General features: G+C 44.8%; 1 protein-coding gene and 1 long non-coding RNA gene across 2 annotated transcripts in view; one reads left to right on the forward strand and one right to left on the reverse strand.

Annotated features, from left to right (window-relative positions):
* LOC129711449 (immunoglobulin superfamily member 21-like) overlaps positions 1-23,717 on the forward strand; it is a 213,714-nt gene that overhangs the window by 127,650 nt on the left and 62,347 nt on the right. Inside the window, exon 5 of the mRNA XM_055659066.1 lies at positions 23,563-23,678. Within this exon, the coding sequence (XP_055515041.1) occupies positions 23,563-23,678 (116 nt within the window). The remainder of the gene's footprint in view (positions 1-23,562; positions 23,679-23,717) is intronic.
* The window catches only part of LOC129711450 (uncharacterized), a 43,928-nt gene continuing 23,548 nt past the window's right edge, over positions 3,338-23,717 (reverse strand). Inside the window, exon 3 of the long non-coding RNA XR_008725850.1 lies at positions 3,338-3,538. This is a non-coding gene — a long non-coding RNA (uncharacterized LOC129711450). The remainder of the gene's footprint in view (positions 3,539-23,717) is intronic.

Raw genomic sequence — 23,717 nt, forward strand, 5'->3', positions numbered from 1 at the left:
TTTTGTACACAAGCTCCCTTGCCTGGTTATATCCCAGTGTGACATTTACAAAACAGGACTCCTGCGGAGACCTCGTGCATGTTGTGTGATATAAATACAACTTGTTGTTGAACAACCTCTTAAACACAAGGTTTACTTATCAGGAAACTTTAATGACACTTTTAATTTTTTGTTGTACGATCGCTTGCTGGCATTTCCTTAAAATAGAAGATTATCTGAAGTGCAGGATTTTTCAAGCTGTTATTACTTGAAAATCAATGTAATTAGCCATTATCATGGATACCTACAGTATGTGTTTGTTCAAATAACCAGAGTTGTACAACAGGTGGCTGTTTGCAAACTGTGCCATGACAACGTGTTGGGACTAAAGACGCAATAGACAAGAGACAATAGGTGCAGGAGTAGAGGCCATTCAGCCCTTCGAGCCAGCACCGCCATTCAATGTGATCATGGCTGATCATCCTCAATCAGTACCCCGTTCCTGCCTTCTCCCCATATCCCCTGACCCCGCTATCTTTAAGAGCCCTATCTAGCTCTCTATTGAAAATATCCAGAGAACCGGCCTCCACCGCCATCTGAGGCAGAGAATTCCACAGACTCACAACTCCCTGTGAGACGCATAACCAAATCAATGGAAAGAGAGGTTTTCTGAAGAAGGGACTCGACCCAAAACATCACCTATTCCTTCTCTCCAGAGATGCTGCCTGTCCCGCTGAGTTACTCCAGCATTTTGTGTCTATCTTCGGTTTAAACCAGCATCTGCAGTTCCTTCTTACACAAGGGGTTAGTGGTTTTAACCAAGTTAACTATTTTTCAGTGAGCCTAACATTGCCTTCTTCAAGCAGTACAAAGACACACTCCAATAAGCTTGGCATTGATCACCTCTCTCTTCTGCACAAGAAACCTCCCTTGGGTTCCAATGAGGGGTGGCACTGGAAATATTCTTACGTTCAGAGAGAGAGAGAGGGTTTGATTTTTCCTAAGTCCAGTCCAGCATTTTCCCAGAAGCAGAGATGGTTGGGGAGAGGAAGTCACCGAATGAGACTTACTTTCTCCCTCTTTCTTCATATTGTCACATTATAATAGTCAGAAGAGTTGGGATCCAGGCAGCCTTCCACCCAGCCTTGATTGTCCTGGCTTCTGAAGCGGTGCCTGGGATATCGAGGGTGACTTGCTTCAACTCGAGTGCAATCGTGAAACCTCATCCATCCTTAACCTGTAGAGATGCTGCCTGACCCGCTGAGTTACTCCAGCACTTTGTAGATACTGAGATGGCTGATGAGGCTGAAGTGGGAACCATAGCTCCTTGCACACATTGGGAAGGAGGTGCATGGAGGCAGGTGCTTGGGCTTTAGTAAGGTGGTCTACTCCTTCCACCACTTACGAATGGGCTCTCTCTGCTCCTAATTGATGGCTTCAACCTTCTGCAAACTGCTGCCTCTGCACTTTGAGCAGTCGTGGGACCAAAGATTTTAAAAAGTCAATGAGCATTTTACAGTTCTTCAAGGTGGCTTTGTTTTCTTCTTTTAGACTTCATTTTATTCTAGAGATACAGCGCTGAAACAGGCCCTTCGGCCCACTGAGTCCGTGCCGACCAGTGATCCCCGTACACTAGCACTATCCCACACACATTACGGACAATTTATGATTTTACTGAAGCCAATTAACCTAAAACCTGTACATCTTTGGAGTGTGGGAGGAAACCGGAGCGCCTGGAGAAAACCCACACGGTCACAGGGAGAATGTACAAACTCTGTACAGACAGCACCCGTAGTCAGGATGGGACCCGGGTCTCTGCCGCTGTGAGGCAGCAACTCTACCACCGTGCCCCATACTTTATCAGCCTGTGGTGTAATCTCTCCATCCTCATATTGATTAAGGCATCCCATCACACAACACAATCTACAGTTGTACTCTGGGCTACCTTGCACCAGCAATCACTGTAAACCAGCAGTATTATCTAAAGCAGTGCAGACAGTCCATCTGCTGTGCAAGGCACAGATTGACAGAAGCTGTGCCAAACATAAAGAGCGCGCCACCAGGACACCATCTGGGGCAACCAGACAGATCTCCAAGTATGTGTTTCTGGAGCATCTAATGAAGCAACATTCCTTGGCACCACAACGTGAGATGGTAGACACAGCCTGCAGATTGCTTTGAGGGGGAGGTTGGTTGTCAGAAATTATTTGTGAGATTTAATTTAAATTCAGCCTCTGTTGGCTGAGATAATCGTAGAAAGTCTTATGTTCAACCTTCATCTAATGGGGGTGGGGGGGAGAAATCTGCATCGTGCCACTTACTGTGATGATAAATCATGTGCCTACAACATAAAACAGTACAACACAGGAACAGGCCATTCGGCCCACAATGTCCATGCTAAACGTGATGGTAAGATACGCAGTTTCCAAGAGTCAAGAGCGTTTTATTGTCATGTGTCCCGGATGTGACAATGAAATTCCTACTGGCTGCAGCACAACAGAATATGTGAATATGTAAACATAGAAACATAGGTGCAGGAGTAGGCCATTCGGCCCATCGAGCCAGCACCGCCATTCAATATGATCATGGCTGATCATCCAACTCAGTATCCCGTACCTGCCTTTTCCTCATATCCCTTGATTCCTTTAGCCCTAAGAGTTCCATCTAACTCTCTCTTGAAAACATCCAGTGAATTGGCCCCCACTGCCTTATGTGACAGAGATTTCCACAGATTCACAAGTTCCACAGATTTTCCTCATCTCAGTCTGAAAATGGCCCTCCCCTTATTCTTAAACGGTGACCCTTGCAACCTCTCTCTGTGACAGCTGGGGGGGGGGAGGGGCATCTAGAAAATGGGAACCAAAGAATCTCAAGTGTGTTTAGTCAACACCAATGAAATCGACTGTTCTAATCGAATGCCCTGCAGCAAGTGGGTCAGTGCCTTTGCAAGGTTCAGGCCAATCAGCCTGGCCGACAGTACAGCATCTTGCCCTGTGAGATAGGTACCAGCCGTGCTGCAATCTCCAAGGAGCCACGCACTATTGCTTCTGCCTGCATGCCAGGCAATGAAAAACGAGGCTGGCAGTCACAGTGACTCACACATCAATATTGCATCAGGGGCTCTTTAACACATCTCTTTGCCAGTTTGCTGCCAGATTTTCCTCCTTCCCATTGTTTGTGATGAATATACTAAAACTATAGATCGTACTCCAAAGACAGACACAGAGTGCTGGAGTTACTCAGTCTCTGGAGAAAAGGAACAGGTGACATTTCGGGTCAAGTCCCTTCATCAGAGGTTGTACTCCAGTCTGAAGAAGGGTCTTGACCCAAAATGTCCCCCTTTCCTTCTCTCCAGAGATGCTGCCTGACCCACTGAGTTACTCCAGCATTTTGTCTCTATCTTTGGTTGTTGTTTAACATACTGATTTACACGGGTAATCACCTGATAGGTCTCTGGAGTTCTGTGCACTGCCTGTTGGCTCTGTTGAAGTTACTAAGATCTGGCAGTGATCACCTCTTCCTTCACAGTCCATCAAGAGGAGGTGTGCAGTCAATAGACCTATGAAGAAGAGCGAGAGAGAGCCAAAGATGTCAGCTGATGTACGCATGATAACATGATGACTGCGTGCAGCAGCATGGGGCGGCACGGTGGCACAACGGTAGAGTTGCTGCCTCACAGCGCCAGGGACTCAGGCTCAACCCTGACTACAGCATTCATAGTCAGGATCGAACCAGGGTCTCTGGAGCGGTGAGGGTGTGCAGATGGCTGGTGGGATCTGGGAGACTTGATAGAACGGTGAGGTGAATAAATGGGGTGGGGGGGTAAATAAAGAGGGGTTTAAGGCCGGCAGGGATTCAGTGGGCCCAAAGGCCTGTTTCGACCTTGTATCTCTCAATGCACTTTTCTGTGCAATGTCAAGTCTAATTTCGAGCCAGTTTTCTTCGATATTAGTAAGCGTGGTTATTTTGCAGAATATATGATTTCATTTCATTGACAAAGAAGCTGTGGGAACCGCAATGGAGCGCTCAGCAGAGTTTAGTTTGCTTCCAATCACAATGTTCTAGTAAATTGTGGTTGGATATAAACTACTAAACCCAGCTGAGCATCAAGTTTGTGAGTCACGGATTGATTTCATAAAAGTCAAGCAAGCATTTCCTACTCATTTAACTGACAAAATAGCATAAATGGACTTACTCTGATACTCTGATCGGATCTCATCAGAGAAAGTCAAAGAATGATTTCCCTCTATGATGAAAATTAATGTCTCATTTTGCATTTATCCAACAGTTCAGGGTTTATATTGCTCTTGTGGGTTGGTAAAGGGTGGTTTGCAATGTATTCACTACCAATGATAAATGCCTGAGTAACTCAGTGGGTCAGGCAGCATCTCTAGAGAAAAATAATGCATGACGTTTCGAGTCGGGACCCTTCTTCTGATATTGGTGAGCAAAATGGTGAGCAAAAAAAAAATGCTAGAGAAACACAGCAGGTCAGGCAGCATCTGTGGAGGGGATGGACAGAGGATGTTTCGGATCGGTGTTCAGTTTTGCCCTCCTTACATGAAAAAGGATGTATTGTCCATGGAGAGAGTGCAGCAAAGATTCACCAGACGGGTTCCAGGGATGGCATGTTTGCTATTTGAGGAGAGTTTGAGCAAGCAGGGACTGAATCCGATGGTAGACACTAAATGCTGGAGTAACTCAGTGGGACGGGCAGCATCTCTGGAGAGAAGGAATGGGTGATGTCTCAGGTCTAAACCCTTCTTCAGACTGAGAGTCAGGGGAGAGGGAGTTACAGAGATAAGGAAGTGTAAGGTGTGAAAAGGAGACAAAGGGGATGGAGATAAAGGGAAATGTAGAATAGATCATTGTTAGCTAGGAGAAGGAAACAACAAAGCAAACAGAGATAAAATGCAAATGAGGACAGTCAGACTGGTCGGAGAACCAGGAAGTGGGGGGGGGGGGAGAGAGAGAGGGAAAGCAAGAGTTCCTTAAAGTTAGAGAAGTCAATGTTCATACCGCTGGGGTGTGAGCTGCCCGAGCGCAATGTGAGGTGCTGTTGCTCCAATGTGTGCTGGGCCTCACTCTGACAGTGGAGGAGGCCCAGGACAGAACGGTCAGTGTGGGGACAGAACGGGAGGGGGACTTAAAGTGTTTAGCAACCGGGAGATCAGGTAGGTTTAGGCGGACTGAGCAGAGGTGTTCAGCAAAGCGATCGCCAAGCCTGCGCTTGGTCTTGCTGATGTACAGGAGTCCACATCTGGAACAGCAGATACTGTAGATGAGGTTGGAGGAGGTGCAAGTGAACCTCTGCCTCACCTGGAAAGACTGTCGGGGTCCTGGGACAGAGTGTACAGTAGAGAGCATATTGACTGGTTGCATCGGCAACTTGAATGTCCAGGGGCGGAAAAGACTGCAAAAGGTTGTGACCGCTGCCCAGTCCATCACCGGCTCTGACCTCCCCACCATCGAAGTAATATATCGCAGTCGCTGCCTCAAAAAGGCAGCCAGCATCATCAGAGACCCACACCATCCTGGCCACACACTCATCTCGCCCCTCCCATTGGGAAGAAGGTACAGGAGCCTGAAAATGGTAACGTCCAGGTTCAGAAACAGCTTCTTCCCTGCAGCCATCAGGCTATTAAACACTAAAACCTCAAATAAGCTCTGAACTATAGTGGACTATTATTATTATTATAGTTATTATTATTGCACTGCGATTGTTTGTTTTTTGAGTACATGTGTATATGTGTGTGTATATATATATATATTATATATGTTTGTGTCTGTGTGTGTGGTGTCTCTCTCGTGTATCATATTGTTTTCAGCGTACTGTATTTACATATTCTGTTGTGCTGCTGCAAATAAGAATGTCATCGTTCTATCTGGTACATATAACCAATAAAACACTCGTGAATCTTGAGTCGAGGGAGGAGGTATAGGGGGGGGCTGGTGTCCCTGTGGCATCCTATGGTAGTTTAGGAGAATGAGATGAGTTCTCAGTGAAACATGCTAAGTACTTGGAAGCCTTGAGATAGTTACAGAGTCGCTAGAATTTTAGAAACATCGATTCTCCCAGGGGGGTCCTTGCTGTATCCTCCCATCCCCCAGCCTTCGGGCTTACAAAACCCACCCCGCCCCCGATCAGTTAAGGGGTTGGACAGGCTAGATGCAGCTGAAGATTTTTTGTTCCCGATGTTGGGGTTGGACAGGCTAGATACAGGAAGATTGTTCCCGATGTTGGGGAAGTCCAGAACAAAGGGTCACAGTTTAAGGATAAGGGGGAAGTCTTTTAGGACCGAGATGAGGAAAACATTTTTCACACAGAGAGTGGTGAATCTGTGGAATTCTCTGCCACAGAAGGTAGTTGAGGCCACAGTTCATTGGCTGTATTTAAGAGGGAGTTAGATGTGGCCCTTGTGGCTAAAGGGATCAGGGGGTATGGAGAGATTGCAGGTACAGGATACTGAGTTGGATGATCAGCCATGATCATATTGAATGGCGGTGCAGGCTCGAAGGGCCGAATGGCCTCTACTCCTGCACCTATTTTCTATGTATCTATGTTTCTCTGTTTCCAGCGTTGAAACAGGCCCCTTCGGCCCAACTTGCCCACGTCGATGGCCAAATGGCCAATTCCTGCAACCATTTCTACTGTAAGGGAATGGTGTTCGGAGGCAGAATGATACAAGCTTCAAGAAAGCAAGTGATGGGATCCTATTAAAATAGAACTCTCTGTCCTGTTATTTGTAAGCACAGATCAAAATCATCTATCGCTACTCTCTCAGTGCTGATAAGTGTAGCCTGGAGCAGCTTGCCAAAATTCACTCTGCCTTACAACGTGACTCTGCAAGATATCGTGCAAGCCTTGTATCCAAACGAGTAACCCTGACAGTGCCAACAGAGCATGACATTATTCGTCTGAGAAGTCTGGACAGTTTCTGTGCTGCAAGATGCAGTGATTCATCAGCAGCAACTGTGGGTCCCGTGGATGTAACGGTTTATATGCACAGTTAACCTGCCAAGTATGTCTTGTTGCAGCGTGTCTCACATCATTGACAGACTAGGACATTATCCTGTGGTGCCTCCGTGACAACCTACCAATAATTACAAATCAGAACGCACTAAATGAACACTGTATCTATTAGTTGTAGGAAGGAACTGCAGATGCTGGTTTAAACCGAAGACAGGCACAAAAGTACTGGAGTAACTCAGCGGGATAGGCAGTATGGATAGATGGGGTGGGTGACGTGTCGAGTCCAGACCATTCTTCAGAATAGACAATAGTTTCAGCAGTTTACTATCACATGTACTGAGGTACAGTGGACAGCCTACAACTAAGGCAGGTGGGGCTAGTGTAGCTAGGGCATGTTGGGCTGAAGGGCCTGTTTCCATACTGTATGGCTGTGATTCTATCTCATGTACAACGATTAGTCTAATCTAATCCCTCAGGAACATGGACGATACATTTCTGACCATTGGTTTGTGGGCTGATCCAAACCTCAGATGTCACCCCATTAGATTGGCCTGGTGACAATCCAGGACAAAACAATGGCTTCACACTCCATTGGTTTGATGTCAGCTTGCTTCATACCAATACTGATTGTAACATTAATAGGGTCTGCAGCCTGGTCTGTCTCCAAACAACAGGCAGTGAGACATCCTTACCTCAGGGAGTCCACCTGAGGTTCCCATGTCAAATTAGGTCTTAATACCAAGTATGTGCTGTATTTGTTGTATATAACTGCAACCAAATATACCAGCAAGGTGTAAGCACATCCCCAGCCATTGCACCACCCTGTTCTTCATATCTGTCCCCATATCAAATACTGGTCTCGACCCGAAACGTCACCTACTCCTTTTCTCCAGAGATGCTGCCTGATCCATTGAGTTAGTCTCGCAGTTTGCGTCTATCTTCGGTTTAAACCGGCATCTGCAGTTCCTTCCTATGCATGTTTGACACAGTGGCACGCTGCAGAATGAATGGCCTCAAGGTCGGTGATTGCAGCTTTTGGCCCGGATCGATTCACAGAACAATCTTACAACCAGCAGAATGAGATGATTTTGTATCCTTCATCTTAAGACAAATTTAACCTGTGTCCCCAGAGTAAAACGCGAGTGTTCTAATTGAATCAGCTCTTTAATGTTTCAGTAGAGACTATACTGTCAGCGTTCGATGGCTAATGATAGTCTGTGGAGCTGTGCAGAAATCTATCTCCATTTTATGGTCGAAATTTAACAAGTAGATAGGGTAGTGTTGTGTGGAGTTGGGTTTTTAAACAGTGAGCTTATTGCACCAATTTCTTCATGTGTAGAAGACACATTACCCACAACACAGCAAACATGACGCAGATACTAAATTATTCTCCAAATACTGGAGCCCGATCAATGTGGGACTTTTCTATGCGGTCGTTAAATCTCTGCCAATTGTATTTCGGATTGATACAAATGTACAATTTCCATTTCAGCAGCTGTATGTTTTCTAAATAACAAGAGGTTACAGAAGTCTGAGATGCATGATTAAAAGAAAAGCTAATACGCAGGTGTAACAGGTAGCTCGCCCACACCGGCCGACATGTCCCATCTACACTGTCCCACCTGCCTGCGTTGGGCCCATATCCCTCTAAACCAAGGGTTCCCAACCTGGGGTAAATGTACCCCCCAGGGGATAATTACACCTACCCAGGGGGTAAATGTGTTGATTCTGGATTTGTACATATTGTTTCTCACTGACTGACTGTGTCTGGTAGACCGGTATCTGTTCATCATTAGTTAGAAACATAGAAACATAGAAATTAGGTGCAGGAGTAGGCCATTCGGCCCTTCGAGCCTGCACCGCCATTCAATATGATCATGGCTGATCATCCAACTCAGTATCCCGTACCTGCCTTCTCTCCATACCCCCTGATCCCCTTAGCCACAAGGGCCACATCTAACTCCCTCTTAAATATAGCCAATGAACTGGCCTCAACTACCCTCTGTGGCAGAGAGTTCCAGAGATTCACCACTCTCTGTGTGAAAAAGTTTCTTCTCATCTCGGTTTTAAAGAATTTCCCCTTTATCCTTAGGCTGTGACCCCTTGTCCTGGACTTCCCTAACATCGGGAACAATCTTCCTGCATCTAGCCTGTCCAACCCCTTAAGAATTTTGTAAGTTTCTATAAGATCCCCTCTCAATCTTCTAAATTCTAGAGAGTATAAACCAAGTCTATCCAGTCTTTCTTCATAAGACAGTCCTGACATCCCAGGAATCAGTCTGGTGAACCGTCTCTGCACTCCCTCTATGGCAATAATGTCCTTCCTCAGATTTGGAGACCAAAACTGTACGCAATACTCCAGTTGTGGTCTCACCAAGACCCTGTACAACTGCAGTAGAACCTCTCTGCTCCTATACTCAAATCCTTTTGCAATGAAAGCTAACATACCATTCGCTTTCTTTACTGCCTGCTGCACCTGCATGCCTACCTTCAATGACTGGTGTACCATGACACCCAGGTCTCACTGCATCTCCCCCTTTCCCAATCGGCCACCGTTGTTCATAAATAAGTGAAATAACATTGTTATGTGCTATTAAAGTTGCCGGGGGTAAACGGGACGGAATAGGTTGGGAACTCTTGCTCTAAACCTGTCCTATCCATGTACCTGTCTAAATGTGGCAATAGTCCCTGCCTCAACTACCTCCTCCGGCAGCTCGTTCCATACATCCACCACCCTTTCTGTAAAAAGTTGCCCCTCAGGCTTCTATTAAATCTTTCCCCCGTTATCTGAAACCTTTGTCCTCCGGTTCTCGATTTCCCTACTCTGGGTAAAATACTCTGCGCAATCACCCTATCCGTACCACTCATGATTTTATACACCTCTATAAGATCGCCCCTCATCCACCTGCACTCCAAGGAATAAAACCCTAGCCTGCTCAACCTCTCCCTGTAGCTCAGGCCCGCGTGTCCCGGCAACATCCTCGTAAAAGGTGTCGATGTTAATCGCCCATCCCATACCCGTACGATTCACATGTTCGATTCCCAGCCTAGGATTCAGACTTGGACTTGGACAATTGAGCAGAATGAAGTTGGTGCAGGCTCGAAGGGCCGAATGGCCTACTCCTGCACCTAATTTCTATGTTTCTATGTGTCCATGCTTAACACATCTACATAGTGAAACTCAATCTGTTCAAACTAATTCATGTGTTGAATCAGGAGAAGAAAAAACTAATTAAAACGAGGATATGTGAGATGGTTCTAATTTTGCTAAAAAGACAATTTAATTTTATTAAGACTTATAAATAAAAATGATCATTTAAATGAAGAGGATGTCAATTTACTCCCTGAATAATGATGAACTAATCTGACAAGGGAAATGTGCATGCTAGTTGAAATTCTGAATGATATTTTATTATCAAAGTGACAGTCAGGTTGTCTAGGCAAGGCTAGATTCTAAAGCGGGGAGTCTCTCAGTTCAGAGATTGGTTGCCCTTGTGATGTTGTCATCCCAGTGCTAAGTGCGCTGTTCTGACAGCACGCACATAATCACAGCACCTGCTTATCTCTCTTAAACCAGCACTTTCTCCCACTGCATGTGTCATTTTCCAATAACCACCCCTTCGTCAGATGCGACCCTGACCCCAACCAGCCCTCGCCCAAAGCCCCAGGGCCGTTGCAAATTGCCCATCAGATGCCGTGCACATTTTACTTTCTAATTTCTAGACGTCGACCACATGGCAGCAACCTTTTCCTCGTACTGCCGTATTTGAACAGATTACTGAAGTCAGATGTCTGACAATGGAAAAAAAGAAGATGTATTTGAAGTTGACTGATCTTTCAACATATCCTGAGCTGCTCGAATAAGGGATTAGGATTACACTAAACATTTATATGTGATAGGTTAATTGCCTGAGACTCAAATTTGCATATCCTCCTCATCCTTTTGATTCTCCAGGCTTACCATCCATATGCGGAATACCGAGCAACGCTGTCCTATCATAGGGCTTTGTTTTATAACAGTTTGAAGAAGGATCTCGACCCAAAACATCACCCGTTCCTTCTCTCCAGAGATGCTGCCTGTCCCGCTGAGTTACGCCACCTATTTGTGCCTATCTTCGGTTTAAACCAGCATCTGCAGTTCCTTCCCGCACAGAGTGATTTTACTGCTAATATAACCCCCACGTTTCAGTTTTGTTCGAGACCAATATTACTTCTGATATTGTAAGGTTCAGTTGCTAAATGGACTGCTCACTATAATACTAATGATGTTTCAGGCCACATTTCAAGACATAATTGTATTTTAAGAAATAAGGCGATCAGCAGCAAATTGGAAAAAAGAGCATCCATTATGTAAAAGGAAAACAGGGAAATGAAGCATGGAAAATAAAATGTGACTTTTGCAGAGGTAGACTGGAGGCAGGGGGCTGAGCTACAGGGAGAGGTTGAGTAGGCTGGGTCTCTATTCCTGGGAGCGCAGGAGGATGAGGGGTGATCTTATAGAGGTGTATAAGGTCATGAGAGGAATAAATCGGGTAGATGCACAGAGTCTCTTGCCCAGAGTAGGGGAATCGAGGACCAGAGGACATAGGTTCAAGGTGAAGGGGAAAAGATTTAATAGGAATCCGAGGGGTAACTGTTTCACACAAACGATGGTGGGTGAATGGAACAAGCTGCCAGAGGAGGTAGTTGAGGCTGGGACTATCCCAACGTTTAAGAAATAGATAGACAGGTACATGGATAGGACAGGTTTGGAGGGATATGGGCCAAGCGCAGGCAGGTGTAGGTGGGACAAGTTGGCCGGTATGTGCATTTGGGCCGAAGGGCCTGTTTCCCACACTGTATCACTCACTCTATGACATTGTCTCTACTGGGGAGATAATTTGGGGAACCATTTTATGATGAGACAACGGTGAAAGGGTTGGTGTTGAACTGGTTACCCATTATACCGCAAACCATATGTTCCTTCCCATTCTGCAAGATTCTGATATCATTATTTAATGCCATTATCTTGCGGTAAACCTTACCCAAATAGTAATTCTATTCCGAGCTCAGTCACAGGAAGAGAATATTAGCTAGGCAAGGGAAAAGATTCAAGGGTGTTTATCAAAGCCCTTCAGCCCATTGAGTCCACACAACCAGCAATTCCGGTAAACAAATACTATCCCACACACTAGGGACAATTTTACAGTTTTACCGGAGCCAATCAACCTACAAACCTGTACGTGTTTGCAGCGTGGGATGAAACCAGAGCTCCCGGGGAAAGCCCACGCGGTCCCAGGGAGCACGTACAAACTCCATCCAGACAGCACCAATGGTCAGGATTTAACCTGGATCTTTGGCGCTGTAAGGTGGCAACTCTACCGCTGTGGCACCATGCTGCCCCTAGGTCAGTTCAGTAACTGAGCGGTGGGAGCTGGATCTTTCGTAGGCTGTGTGGCTCAATGCCAACAATTCATCATGGGAATGCCAGGCATTATTAATCGCAGACAATATTTCCTGTAAAGCCTGAAATAAAATAAATCAATTTGCAAACTTTTCTTCCACAAACCATTTAATATTGTATTCAGTGGTTCAGTCAAGTCTTAAATAACTGATAATAGTGACACATAGACAAAGGATTTTTGCATAAAAATGATTTCAACCGTAAAATGTATTGTCACATTGAAATAAAGGTTGGTGGTGTTGTGCATGCGATCCATCAACGGAGAGATAATAAGAAGCTGGGGGATATTTGGAGCAAATGCTGTAAACTACAATGTCTAAATAACAGCAGATAAAAGCAGATCCACCAACAACAAACTGCGTAGAGGTTGTGTTTTGCACAGATAATGGAGTGCTGCAGGACAAAGGGGGAAAGATTCAACAGGAACCTGAGGGGTAACTTTTTCACACAAGGGGTGGTGGGTGTATGGAACAAGCTGCCAGAGGAGGTGTTGAGGCTGGGACTATCTCATCGTTTAAGAAACAGTTAGATGGGTACATGGATAGGACAGGTTTGGAGGGATACGGGCCAAATGCAGGCAGGTGGGACTGGTGTCTGAAGAAGGGTTTTGGCCCGAAACGTTGCCTATTTCCTTCGCTCCATAGATGCTGCTGCACCTGCTGAGTTTCTGCAGCATTTTTGTGTAACTTAGATGGGACATGTTGGCCGGTGTGGGCAAGTTGGGCCAAAGGGTCTGTTTCCACACTGTAAGACTCTATGAGTATGACAAGCCATTCTGCCCTCTAAGCCTATACTGGTGCTCTAAGACATCTATCCAATTAATCTTCCCTCGTGCTCTGAAGGTTTTTCTTTCCCAAGTTATTTATCCAATTCTCTTTCGATCATTACTAACACATCAGCTTCCAAATCCAAAACAACTTGCTATGTGTCATAGATGGACACAAAATGCTGGAGTAACTCAGCGAGACAGGCGGAATCTCTGGAGAGAAGGAACGGGTGATGTTTTGGGTCGAGATCCTTCTTCAATGCTTCAATGCCTTTTATCTTCCTCTCAGTTGTTGAGTCAGACTGCGCACCCTATTTACAGAGGTTCGTGCCAGCAGAAAGTGTTTTTTCCGAGTTAAATTTAAACGTTCCAAGACATAGTTGCCGTAGAGAAGGTGTAGCGTTGATTCACCAAGCAGTTTCCACACAAGGGTGGAATGCTGTATAGAGGATTGAGTGACTACAGTCAGCTTCTGTTCTTCAGTTCACAACATTTGAAAGGTGACCTCATTAAAAACTCATCACATTGCATGCTGTATGAATGAGAAATACAGATCCAAGGATCGCACTCAGAATAACACGTAGTGTGCCGGGAGGCTGTGAGAATAAAAATGAATTCACTTCTATATCTCAGTTTATTCAAATTCAGAGTTCCAAGCCTTTGACAGGGTGGGCACAGTTTGTAAGGGGATGGAAATAATTTGGATATTGAAAATAGGTTGGGCCTTGATGTGCATGAACGCCTAGGTTAGGCTGCAGATGCTGGTTTAAACCGAAGATAGACCCAAAATGCTGGAGTAACTCAGCGGGACAGGCAGCATCTCTGGAGAGAAGGAACGGGTGATGCTTCAGGTTGAGACCCTCCTCTCCAGAGATGCTGCCTGAACCGCTGAGTTACTCCGACATTTTGTGTCTAACACCTAATAAGTCGTTGGATATCTAATGTACAGTACTTGTAAAATCTTAAAATTCACCCCCAGGAATGGTGATTTTTTTGGGGGAGGGTAATTCCATACTCTGGAGGACTGTAAAAACTAGTTTACTGAGTTCATTCAAAACAGATTTTGGGGGATGAGTCAAGAATCTGGAAGGGTCTCGAACCGAAACATCACCTGTCCATGTTCTCCCCTGACCTGCTGAGTTGCTCCAGCACTTTGTGCCTTTTTGTCAAGAGTGTTTAATTGTCACGTGTACCAAAAAATGGAACCACAAAATTCTTACTTGCAGCAGCAGTTTAAGTTAGAGTCTAGTTTAATGTCACGTGCACCGAGGTACATTGAAAAGCTTTTGCATAGCAGGTCTACAAAAACACAATACTCATAGCTCATATAATGAATGAAAAATAGATTCAATAAATTAAAGAAAAACAATATTAGTGCAAAAAATGCAAGAGTTTAGTTGGTGTTTGTTGTGTTCAAGAGCCTGATGTTCTTAGGTATCAAGCTGTTCCTGACCCTGGAGGTCACAGCAGGGGACAAAGTAGGGAAAGAGTTCTAATAGAAAGATCGGCCATGTCCGAGCAGGCTTGAAGGTCCAGCCATGCTCCTAAGTTTTTGCTAAAAACAAATAGTTCTTTCAGAGACCCCCAACCACTCCATCAATAAATAATAAATCGCAGGCTAAATGAAAATATTAACGATTTCGTGCTAAGAAAATGGCGTGACCATTAAAAAGTAAAATCATGTTTTCAGGCATTCGTCGATTTATTGAAGTAGAAATGATGCGTTTCCATACTTAATTAAAGGAGTCATAAATAATGAATACGTTGTAAAGAATAATACATGAGAATGAATGAGAATGACATAGTTTCTTCAGAAGAGTAAGTTGACAAGCCATAGTTCGCCTTTATCTACTTGTGTTTCTATGGCTCGAGAGTGAAAGGCTCATCTCTTTGAGGGGCTCGGGTTGGAGTTCATGTGCATCTGTGCAGTCCCAACCTGTTCCTTAAGGACATCAACGAATTGGACTACTCCGTGTCGATACTGTACTGGTTAACAACTGACTAGTGCAGCAGTGTGGACAAGGGGTAGAGTTGGTGCTCTATAGCATCAAAGATCCTGGTTCAATCCTGACCACGGGCGCTGTCTGTACAGAGTTTGTACGTTCTACCTGGGACCACTTGGGTTTTCTCTGGTTGCTCCAGTTTCCCCACACACTACAAAGACGTACAGGTTTGTAGGTTAATTGGCTTCAGTAAAAATGTAAGATTGTCCCTTGTGTGTATAGGATAGTGTTAGTATTGCTGGTCAACGAGGACTCGATGGGCAGAAGGGCCTGTTTCCACGCTGTATCTCTAAACTAAACTACAGAAGTGTATTAATTCCAATGCCAGGAGAAGTGTCCAATCATCTTGGAATTTATCCTGTATCTGCGCACTGTGGCCAAATTGATTTTAGATCTTGTATCGTCTTTCCCCTGACTGGATAGCAAGCAACAACAAAACATTTTCACTGTACCTCAGTACACATGACAATAAACTAGTAAACTAAATAGGTCTCTGTATCTCCACACCATACGTTTTCTAGGCGTTTTTGAGAAATGGTCACAACATTTTCCGCATTTATTAGCCAGACACTAAAAATAATTATATTATAAAAATAATCATGTGGCCCGTGATTTACATTTGCTCTTGGGGATGGCGTCTGATTGTCACTTCCAGGCTTACACCAAGTTTGTCTGTCTAGTAATATAAATTGTTTTCATTTTTAAATAGAAATCTCACGGTAAGGTTTAAGGATATAACTGGCTGATGAAGCGTGCCAATTAAATTTAATTTGCAAGGTTAATTGGAAAGCAGCTTTACCCCACAGCCCAATACAAAACGCACCCTCATTATCTTAAGTGCCAACTTCATTGGTATTGTCAGGGATACAAGCTAAGGACAAGTTACTGAGCCAGGCAGAGCAAATCTAACGTCACAACAGACAGTGATTAACCCCAAAGCTTTGCCATGTCAGGCTAGCATTGTATACATTTATTGATAGGAAGGAACTACAGATGCTGGTTTAAACCGACCATAGACACAAAAAGCTGGAGTAACTCAGTGGGAAAGGCAGCATCTCTGGAGAGAAGGAATGGGTGACGTTTTGGGTCGAGACCCCTCTTCAAACTGAAGACGGATCTTGACACAAAACGTCACCCATTCATTCTGTAAATTATCCCTAGTGTGCAGGATACAACAAGTGTATTGGTGATCACTGGTCTGCCTGGACTTGGTGGGCCGAAATGCCTATTTCCACTTTGTATCCCTAAAAGAAACTAAGACCTAGTGTACTTACCTCTGCTTTTAGTCGAGTTTAGAGATACAGGGTGCAAACAGGCCCTTCGGCCCACCATGTCCGCGCTAACCAACGATCCCCATTCATTAACACTATCCTACACGCTTGGGACAATTAACAAACTTTACCGAAGCCAATTAACCTACAAACCTAAACGTGTTTGGAGTGTGGGAGGAAACCGGAGCACCCGGGGAAAACCCACGCAGGTCACGGGGAGAACGTACAAACTCCGTACAGACAGCACCCGTGGTCAGGAACTAACCTGGGTCTCTGGCGCTGTGAGGCAGCAACTCTACCGCTGCCAAAGTGCCGAAACTTCCAAAAAGTCTTTGAGAAACTTCCACATGCAAGACTTTTATTAGGGTGCTTTTTAATTTTTTATTTTATCTTATTTTTTATTTTGATACCTTTTGCTTTTGTCTCTGTAAGGAACTTTACTTCCGAAATGCACCATCATCAGAATTGAAGGAAATGTGTCTGTCCCTCCTGGGAACTAACGTGAGCCTGGAGCCTCCCTTCACTTACTATCACTCACTCCTGCTGAAGAACATTACACCATTATCCTTCCTGAGTGGGATAATCAAACACATATTGCAAAGAATTCCAATAGTGTCTTACTTTTAGAATCTACATTTTACACTTGAAATATACAGCATGGAAACAGGCCCTTCGGCCCATCAAGTTTGTGCCAACCAGAAATCACCCAAACTCTAGCATTGTCCTACACACTAAGGACAACGTTACCAAGGCCAATTAACCTACAAACCTGTGCGTCTTTGGAGTGTGGTGGGAAACCAGAGCACCCGGTGAAAACCCACGTGGTCATGGGGAGAAAGTACAAACTCCGCTCAGTCTGAAGAAGGGTCTCGGCTTTCTGCGGCAAATACCTATGACTAATATCTATGGTATAGGGAGAGGGGAGAGACTGCCGCCAGGGGTAGAGAACGCTTCCAGTGAAACCCCATCTCTAAGGGTAGCTTTACAGTCCATGAGATCAGTGTGGTCTCATTTCACAAAACCTCTGCCATTTCTGTTCTGACTAGTACAGTATTGCTTTTTTTAGCCAACGGGATCAATAACGCAGAAGACAGGTACAACTGCTCATTGGACACTGATTGTGTGTTGGACTTTTGGATATCTTATTGTGCCAGTTGATTGAAAATCAACAAAATAAAACTAATTGGCTCCCTAGTGAAGTCGGGAAGTTTGCAGCCTGGTATTTCAGCTGGTCAGCACATTCTGGAAAGTGGAATGGGATTTTACACAGTAACTGTAGACCATGTGTTTCTAGTTTAAGAGCAGCAGGTGACCTCGTCTTGTGAAGGTGGATGGCAGCGCTGTTTGGGGTTGTCATGGCAGTAATTTGCTCTTTTTATATCAGTTCAGGCCATTTTTGGAAAACGTCACTAATCTGATATTAGCTCAGGTATTAATGTTGTTATTTCCCACCATACATCACCACACCTGACATTTGCAACTAAGCAGACCTCTCTGTCACTTCTAGACCCATTAACAATCCATCTTCACAACAATCTTAATCCTTAATAGGAATCTGAGGGGTAACTTTTCCACACAAGGGGAGGTGGGTGCATGGAACGAGCTGCCAGAGGAGGTAGTTGAGGCTGGTACTACCCTAACGTTTAAGAAACAGTTAGACATGTACATGGATAGGATAGGTTTAGAGTGATATGGGCCAATCGCAGGCAGGTTGAACTAGTGTAGATGGAACATGTTGGCCGGTGTAGGCAGGTTGGGCTGAAGGGCCTGTTTCCACACTCTATAATCTTGGTCACAGATTATGTTGTCCTATCCATCCTCTCATCAGCTTCTAATACAATTTAAGACTGTGTTGTTTTCTCTCCTTCTCAGTTCCGATAACGTGTAACCAAGCGGAAACCAGTAACTGGAATCATGCAGTCTTTTATTTTGTAGCACAAAGCTTTTCACCGTACCTTGGTGCACATGACAATAAGAAACTCAACTCAACGATACTCTCTTGCTCTTTCCACAGATCATAAGGTCATGAGATAGTAGAATTAGGCCATTCAGCCCATCAAGTCTACTCCGTCATTCAATCATGGCTGATCTATCTCTCCCTCCTAACCCCATTCTCCTGCCCTCTCCCTATAATGTCTGACACCCATACTAATCAAGAATCTATCTATCTATCTCTGCCTTAAAAATATCCACTGACTTTGCCTCAACAGCCTTCTGTAGCAGATAATTCCACAATTCACCTCCCTCTGACTAAAGGAATTTCCCTCATCTCCTTCCTAAAAGAACGTCCTTTAATTCTGAGGCTATGGCCTCCAGTCCTAGACTCCAGTGGAAACAACCTCTCCACATCCACTCTATCCAAGACATTCACTATTCTGTTTGCTTGCTGACCTGCTGAGTGTATCCAGCATCTTCTGTTTTTGTTCCAGCATCAAGCGCACCCCAATGCTGCATGAAGTTATTTCACTGGCAACTGAAGCAGTGTTGAGTGACAACAAATGAGTAAGACAGCAGGAAATGTGGCTGATGACAGGATCACAAAGGGATAGTGTTTGTACCAGCGATGTTACAAATAATTACCGCGCTGTGTAGGGCACCCATTAGTAGAAGGAGTCGAATATAGACAGAGAATATTAATGGAGGTCATCGTTGCAAGGTGTGATTAGAGAAGAACTAACCTGCCCTCTCTTCACATTTTTATTTCTCCCCGACAAATATTTTTTTTAAAAGACAATCTGATTTGTTTAGCTTTTCCTATTATTTCACTGAAGGAGTTTCTTGGTAAAGACTGAAGGGCCGGTCCCACTTACACGATTTTTTTCAGCGACTTGCCGGCACCCGTCATAGTCGCAGCAGGTGGCTGAAAATGTTCAACATAGAAAATAGGTGCAGGAGTAGGCCATTCGGCCCTTCGAGCCTGCACCGCCATTCAATATGATCATGGTTGATCATCCAACTCAGTATCCTGTACCTGCCTTCTCTCCATACCCCCTGATCCCATTAGCCACAAGGGCCACATCTAACTCCCTCTTAAATATAGCCAATGAACTGTGGCCTCAACTACCCTCTGTGGCAGAGAGTTCCAGAGATTCACCACTCTCTGTGTGAAAAATGTTTTTCTCATCTCGGTCCTAAAAAATTTCCTCCTTATCCTTAAACTGTGACCCCTTGTTCTGGACTTCCCTAACATTGGGAACAATCTTCCTGCATCTAGCCTGTCCAGCCCCTTAAGAATTTTGTAAGTTTCTATAAGATCCCCCCGCAATCTTCTAAATTCTAGCGAGCTGTTGAAAACCCAGCGGAGACCAGAAAAAGGTACGACTCTTTGGGCGACTACTCACGGCCATACCTGTGGTCGCGGGGTACGCATGTATGATCATAAGTAGTCGCCCTCAGTCTCACCTTTTTCTGGTCACCGCTGGATTTTCAACATGTTGCAATTTTCGGCGACCTGCTGCGACAGTCACGGGTGCCGGCAGTCGGCGAAAAACATTGCGTAAGTGGGACAGGCCCTTGAGATTAGGTTGACCTCTGGGTGGGATGTATCCCTTATGTCACTTCCCTCCTGTCATTGTTGGGTACGGCTGTGGTGCATGGCCACCTTCATGTTGTCTTAGTTGAGTAATCAGCCCAGTAAACCTTGGCAGGCAAGAAACGGTGAAGGACACATTGAGTGCCCAATGTCCACACTCTCCCACACTGGGAGGTCCGTGGTGACATCAACTACATTCAGCTGTTCCAAGGGGAGATGATTACGGTGGAGGGCAGGTGATAGTCAATGATTCAATGATACTTTGTAGAGTCAACATGCAAACTCCACACACACACACACACACACACACACACACACACACACACACACACACACACACACACACACACACACACACACACACACACACACACACACACACACACACACACACACACACACACACACACACACACACACACACACACACACACACACACACACACACACACACACACACACACACACACACACACACACACACACACACACACACACACACACACACACACACACGTTACACACTATGCTGCCCTCCAGCATCTCTCCACCTTGAGTGATTGAGTCTTACAGCATAGAAAAGGGCCCTTCAGCCCAACTTGTCCACACCAACCAACATGCCCCGTCTACACTAGTCCCATCTGCCTGCATTTGGCTCATATCCCTCTAAACCTGTCCTATCCACGTACCTGGCTAATTGCTTCTTAACTGTTGCAATAGTCCTTGCCTCAACTACCTCCTCCGGCAGCTCGTTCCATACACCCACCACCCTAGATCTCACATGTTCCGAAACACACTGAAATTCTCTGTTTTTGCAGACCCAATACGCAAAGTAGGCAAATATTCGCCACGTATCTGGCGCCTACTAAGTTTCAAAGTGCTCATCATAGTCCCAATGGTCCACCCTTGCCTCGGAGATTCCTCCGCCACGGATCCGCCATTTTGTGTAGTTTGACTCAGGTACACATCACAGAGGGTTAACTTAAATCGTTTGTTTATCGGTTTCTTGTACAGGTGACATGTAGCGAATTTCTACAGAGTTTGGAGCATTAAACAAAGACGTTATGCTGGAAAACTCCAATTGTGAATATGCAGGGGAGGCATGCCTTCAGCTAAATGCAAATCATGGAAACCAGATGAGGGGGTGGTGTCAAACTCTTTTGTTCCAAAGAAATATGCCGTGCAAGATGGTGTAATTTGTCTCCTTGTAAAGCAAATCCATTTGTTTCTTTCCCTCTCTCTGTAGTGTTGGTAAATTGAGTTAATCCCCTGTTGAGAGTTAAAATTGGATATACTTTCAGCATCTTTACACATAGCTTATTCTTAATAATAAGTTGCTGCAGTATGTCATTTTTTCTCTTCTCACAGTGGGTGCTTTCTTCAGTCAACATGCATTGAATCCACTAGTTCCACCATCCCACACCCACTGGAAATTTCAAGAGAGAGCTAGATAGGGATCTTAAAGATAGCGGAGTCGGGGGATATGGGGAGAAGGCAGGAACGGGGTACTGATTGGGGATGATCAGACATGATCACATTGAATGGAGGTGCTGGCTCGAAGGGCCGAATGGCCTACTCCTGCACCTATTGTCTATTGTCTATTGAAATATTTATTGTCAGTGCCATTTGCAATCTTCATATGGTCCACCCTGTTTCGACTAATGCAATCAACCAGGCGTGCGTGTCTGTGCCATCAAAATTCCCTTATTATTATCAATAACTAATTAATTTTTTTTCTTAACATTTTCTGCTGCATGGAGAATGACATTGGTTTCTGCAGAAGAGACACAAAATGTTGGAGTAACTCAGCGGGTCGGGCAGCATCTCTGGAGAAAAGATATGGGTGACATTTTGGGTCGACACTCTTCTTCAGACTCGACCCGAAACGTCACCCATTCCTTTTCTCCAGAGATGATGTCTGCCCCACTGAGTTACTCCAGCATTTTGTGTCTATCTTCGGTTTAAACCAGCATCTGCAGTTCCTTTCTACACGTTGTTTTCTACAGTCTCTCTCTCTCTCGAGGCATTTATCACTGGCATCTTTCCAGTAAATCCCCTCTGCTTCTCCCTGCTCACAACACACCACAGCACTCAGAGTTGACTCAGTTACTTTCTTGTTTTTGCATGTGGCAGCACTGTTTATAATGTCAAGGATCTCGTGTGCATTTTAATAGCCTTGGCATGTTGCCCCCGTCACTCTCACAGATTAATATACGGACAATTAGTTTACATTCTGGTCATTTAATTATCGGGATGGGATCTGCATTCACACCGTGAAGAAGGATCTCAATCTGAAACGTCACTGATCCATGTTCTCCAGCGATGCTGCCTGACCTGCTGAGTTAATCCAGCACTCTGTCACCTGTTGTGTAAACCAGCATCAGCAGTACCTTGTTACTGTATCCTATCCATCTGAGATGCATCGTAAATGTATTCAAGATGATGACCCAAATCACCATGAGCCAGAGTAAGAACAGATGATTTATAATGTATGAATTGTACACACAGGGTTAAAAGGTTAGGGACTGGAACTGCGGCATCTTTTCAGGGTACTTGACAATAGACAATAGACAATAGACAATAAGTGCAGGGGTAGGCCATTCGGCCCGTCGAGCCAGTACCGCCATTCAATGTGATCATGACTGATCATTGAGTGGAGATGGTTTGAATTGTTCCCACAATTTCAAGTTCATGCAGCATGTGTGGGGATCGCTAGTTGGTGTGGACTCAGTGGGGCAAATGGCCAGTTTCCACGCTGTATCTCTAAACCAGACTAAAAATAAACCTTCAACATTCATTTTAAAAGACAAGAAATTCTGGAATTGCTCAACAGATTGACAGATTGAAAGATCATTGGCTTGAGATATTGGCTGTTTCTCTCTCCGCATGTGCGATCTGACATCTTGCGTTCTCCAGCAAGTTGGGGTTTTTTTTTTTGTTTTCTCTCATCTGCAGTTTTAATGCTTTTGAAAGGCAGGGTCTTATCCCCTCCAATTGTTGGAGTTTAGCAATACTCCCTCAATACTGAAGTGCCAACACTGAACAGGTGCTTGTGTTGAGCAAAGGAGGTTCCATCTCACCAGGAGGAGAATTAAGGAACAAACAGAATCAAGTTTACATGGACAATGATGAACAGGAGTTCAAAGTTGGTGCCCACCAACAAGGAAAAAATAACGGCCCTGTGTGTCAATAAACTGACTTGCCAAGTAAACCATTCATGGAAATGTTGAATGTGGACAACACAGGAGGTCATTCAGCCCATCAACTCTGTGCTGGCTCTCCAACGATTATGCAGCTGGGTCCCATTCCCCTCTATCCTTTCTCTGCAGCCAAGTATTTAATTTAACCACAGGTTATTCAAACAAATGCAAAGGGGAAAAACAATATATTTTCAATGGCACTGCTTAGGCAGCAAACCTCATGTCCATTGAAACTCTCCGCAACTAAGGCATGACATTTCTCTGGACTTTGCCTGATCCTGAGTGGCGACAGAAGGCACTGGTTTGCCGGTGTAATCCCTCACTATGATGTGCTGGGCTCTGCTGAACTGCTGAACTAAGAATGTGTTGAAACCTCACGTGTTTTTATTCTGCAGCACCCCCGTCCTCAATCTCGGTCATCGCTGCAGAAACGCCGGCTGCTTTCAGTCGCTACGAGGCGCAGAACTTCACCTTGGTATGCATCGTTTCTGGAGGAAAGCCTGCTCCCACGGTACGTTCACAGCAAGGTGATTTTGTTTCCTTTCCATTT

This window comes from Leucoraja erinacea, chromosome 30 (assembly GCF_028641065.1).
Source record: "Leucoraja erinacea ecotype New England chromosome 30, Leri_hhj_1, whole genome shotgun sequence".
In the NCBI taxonomy this organism is placed as follows: domain Eukaryota; kingdom Metazoa; phylum Chordata; class Chondrichthyes; order Rajiformes; family Rajidae; genus Leucoraja; species Leucoraja erinaceus.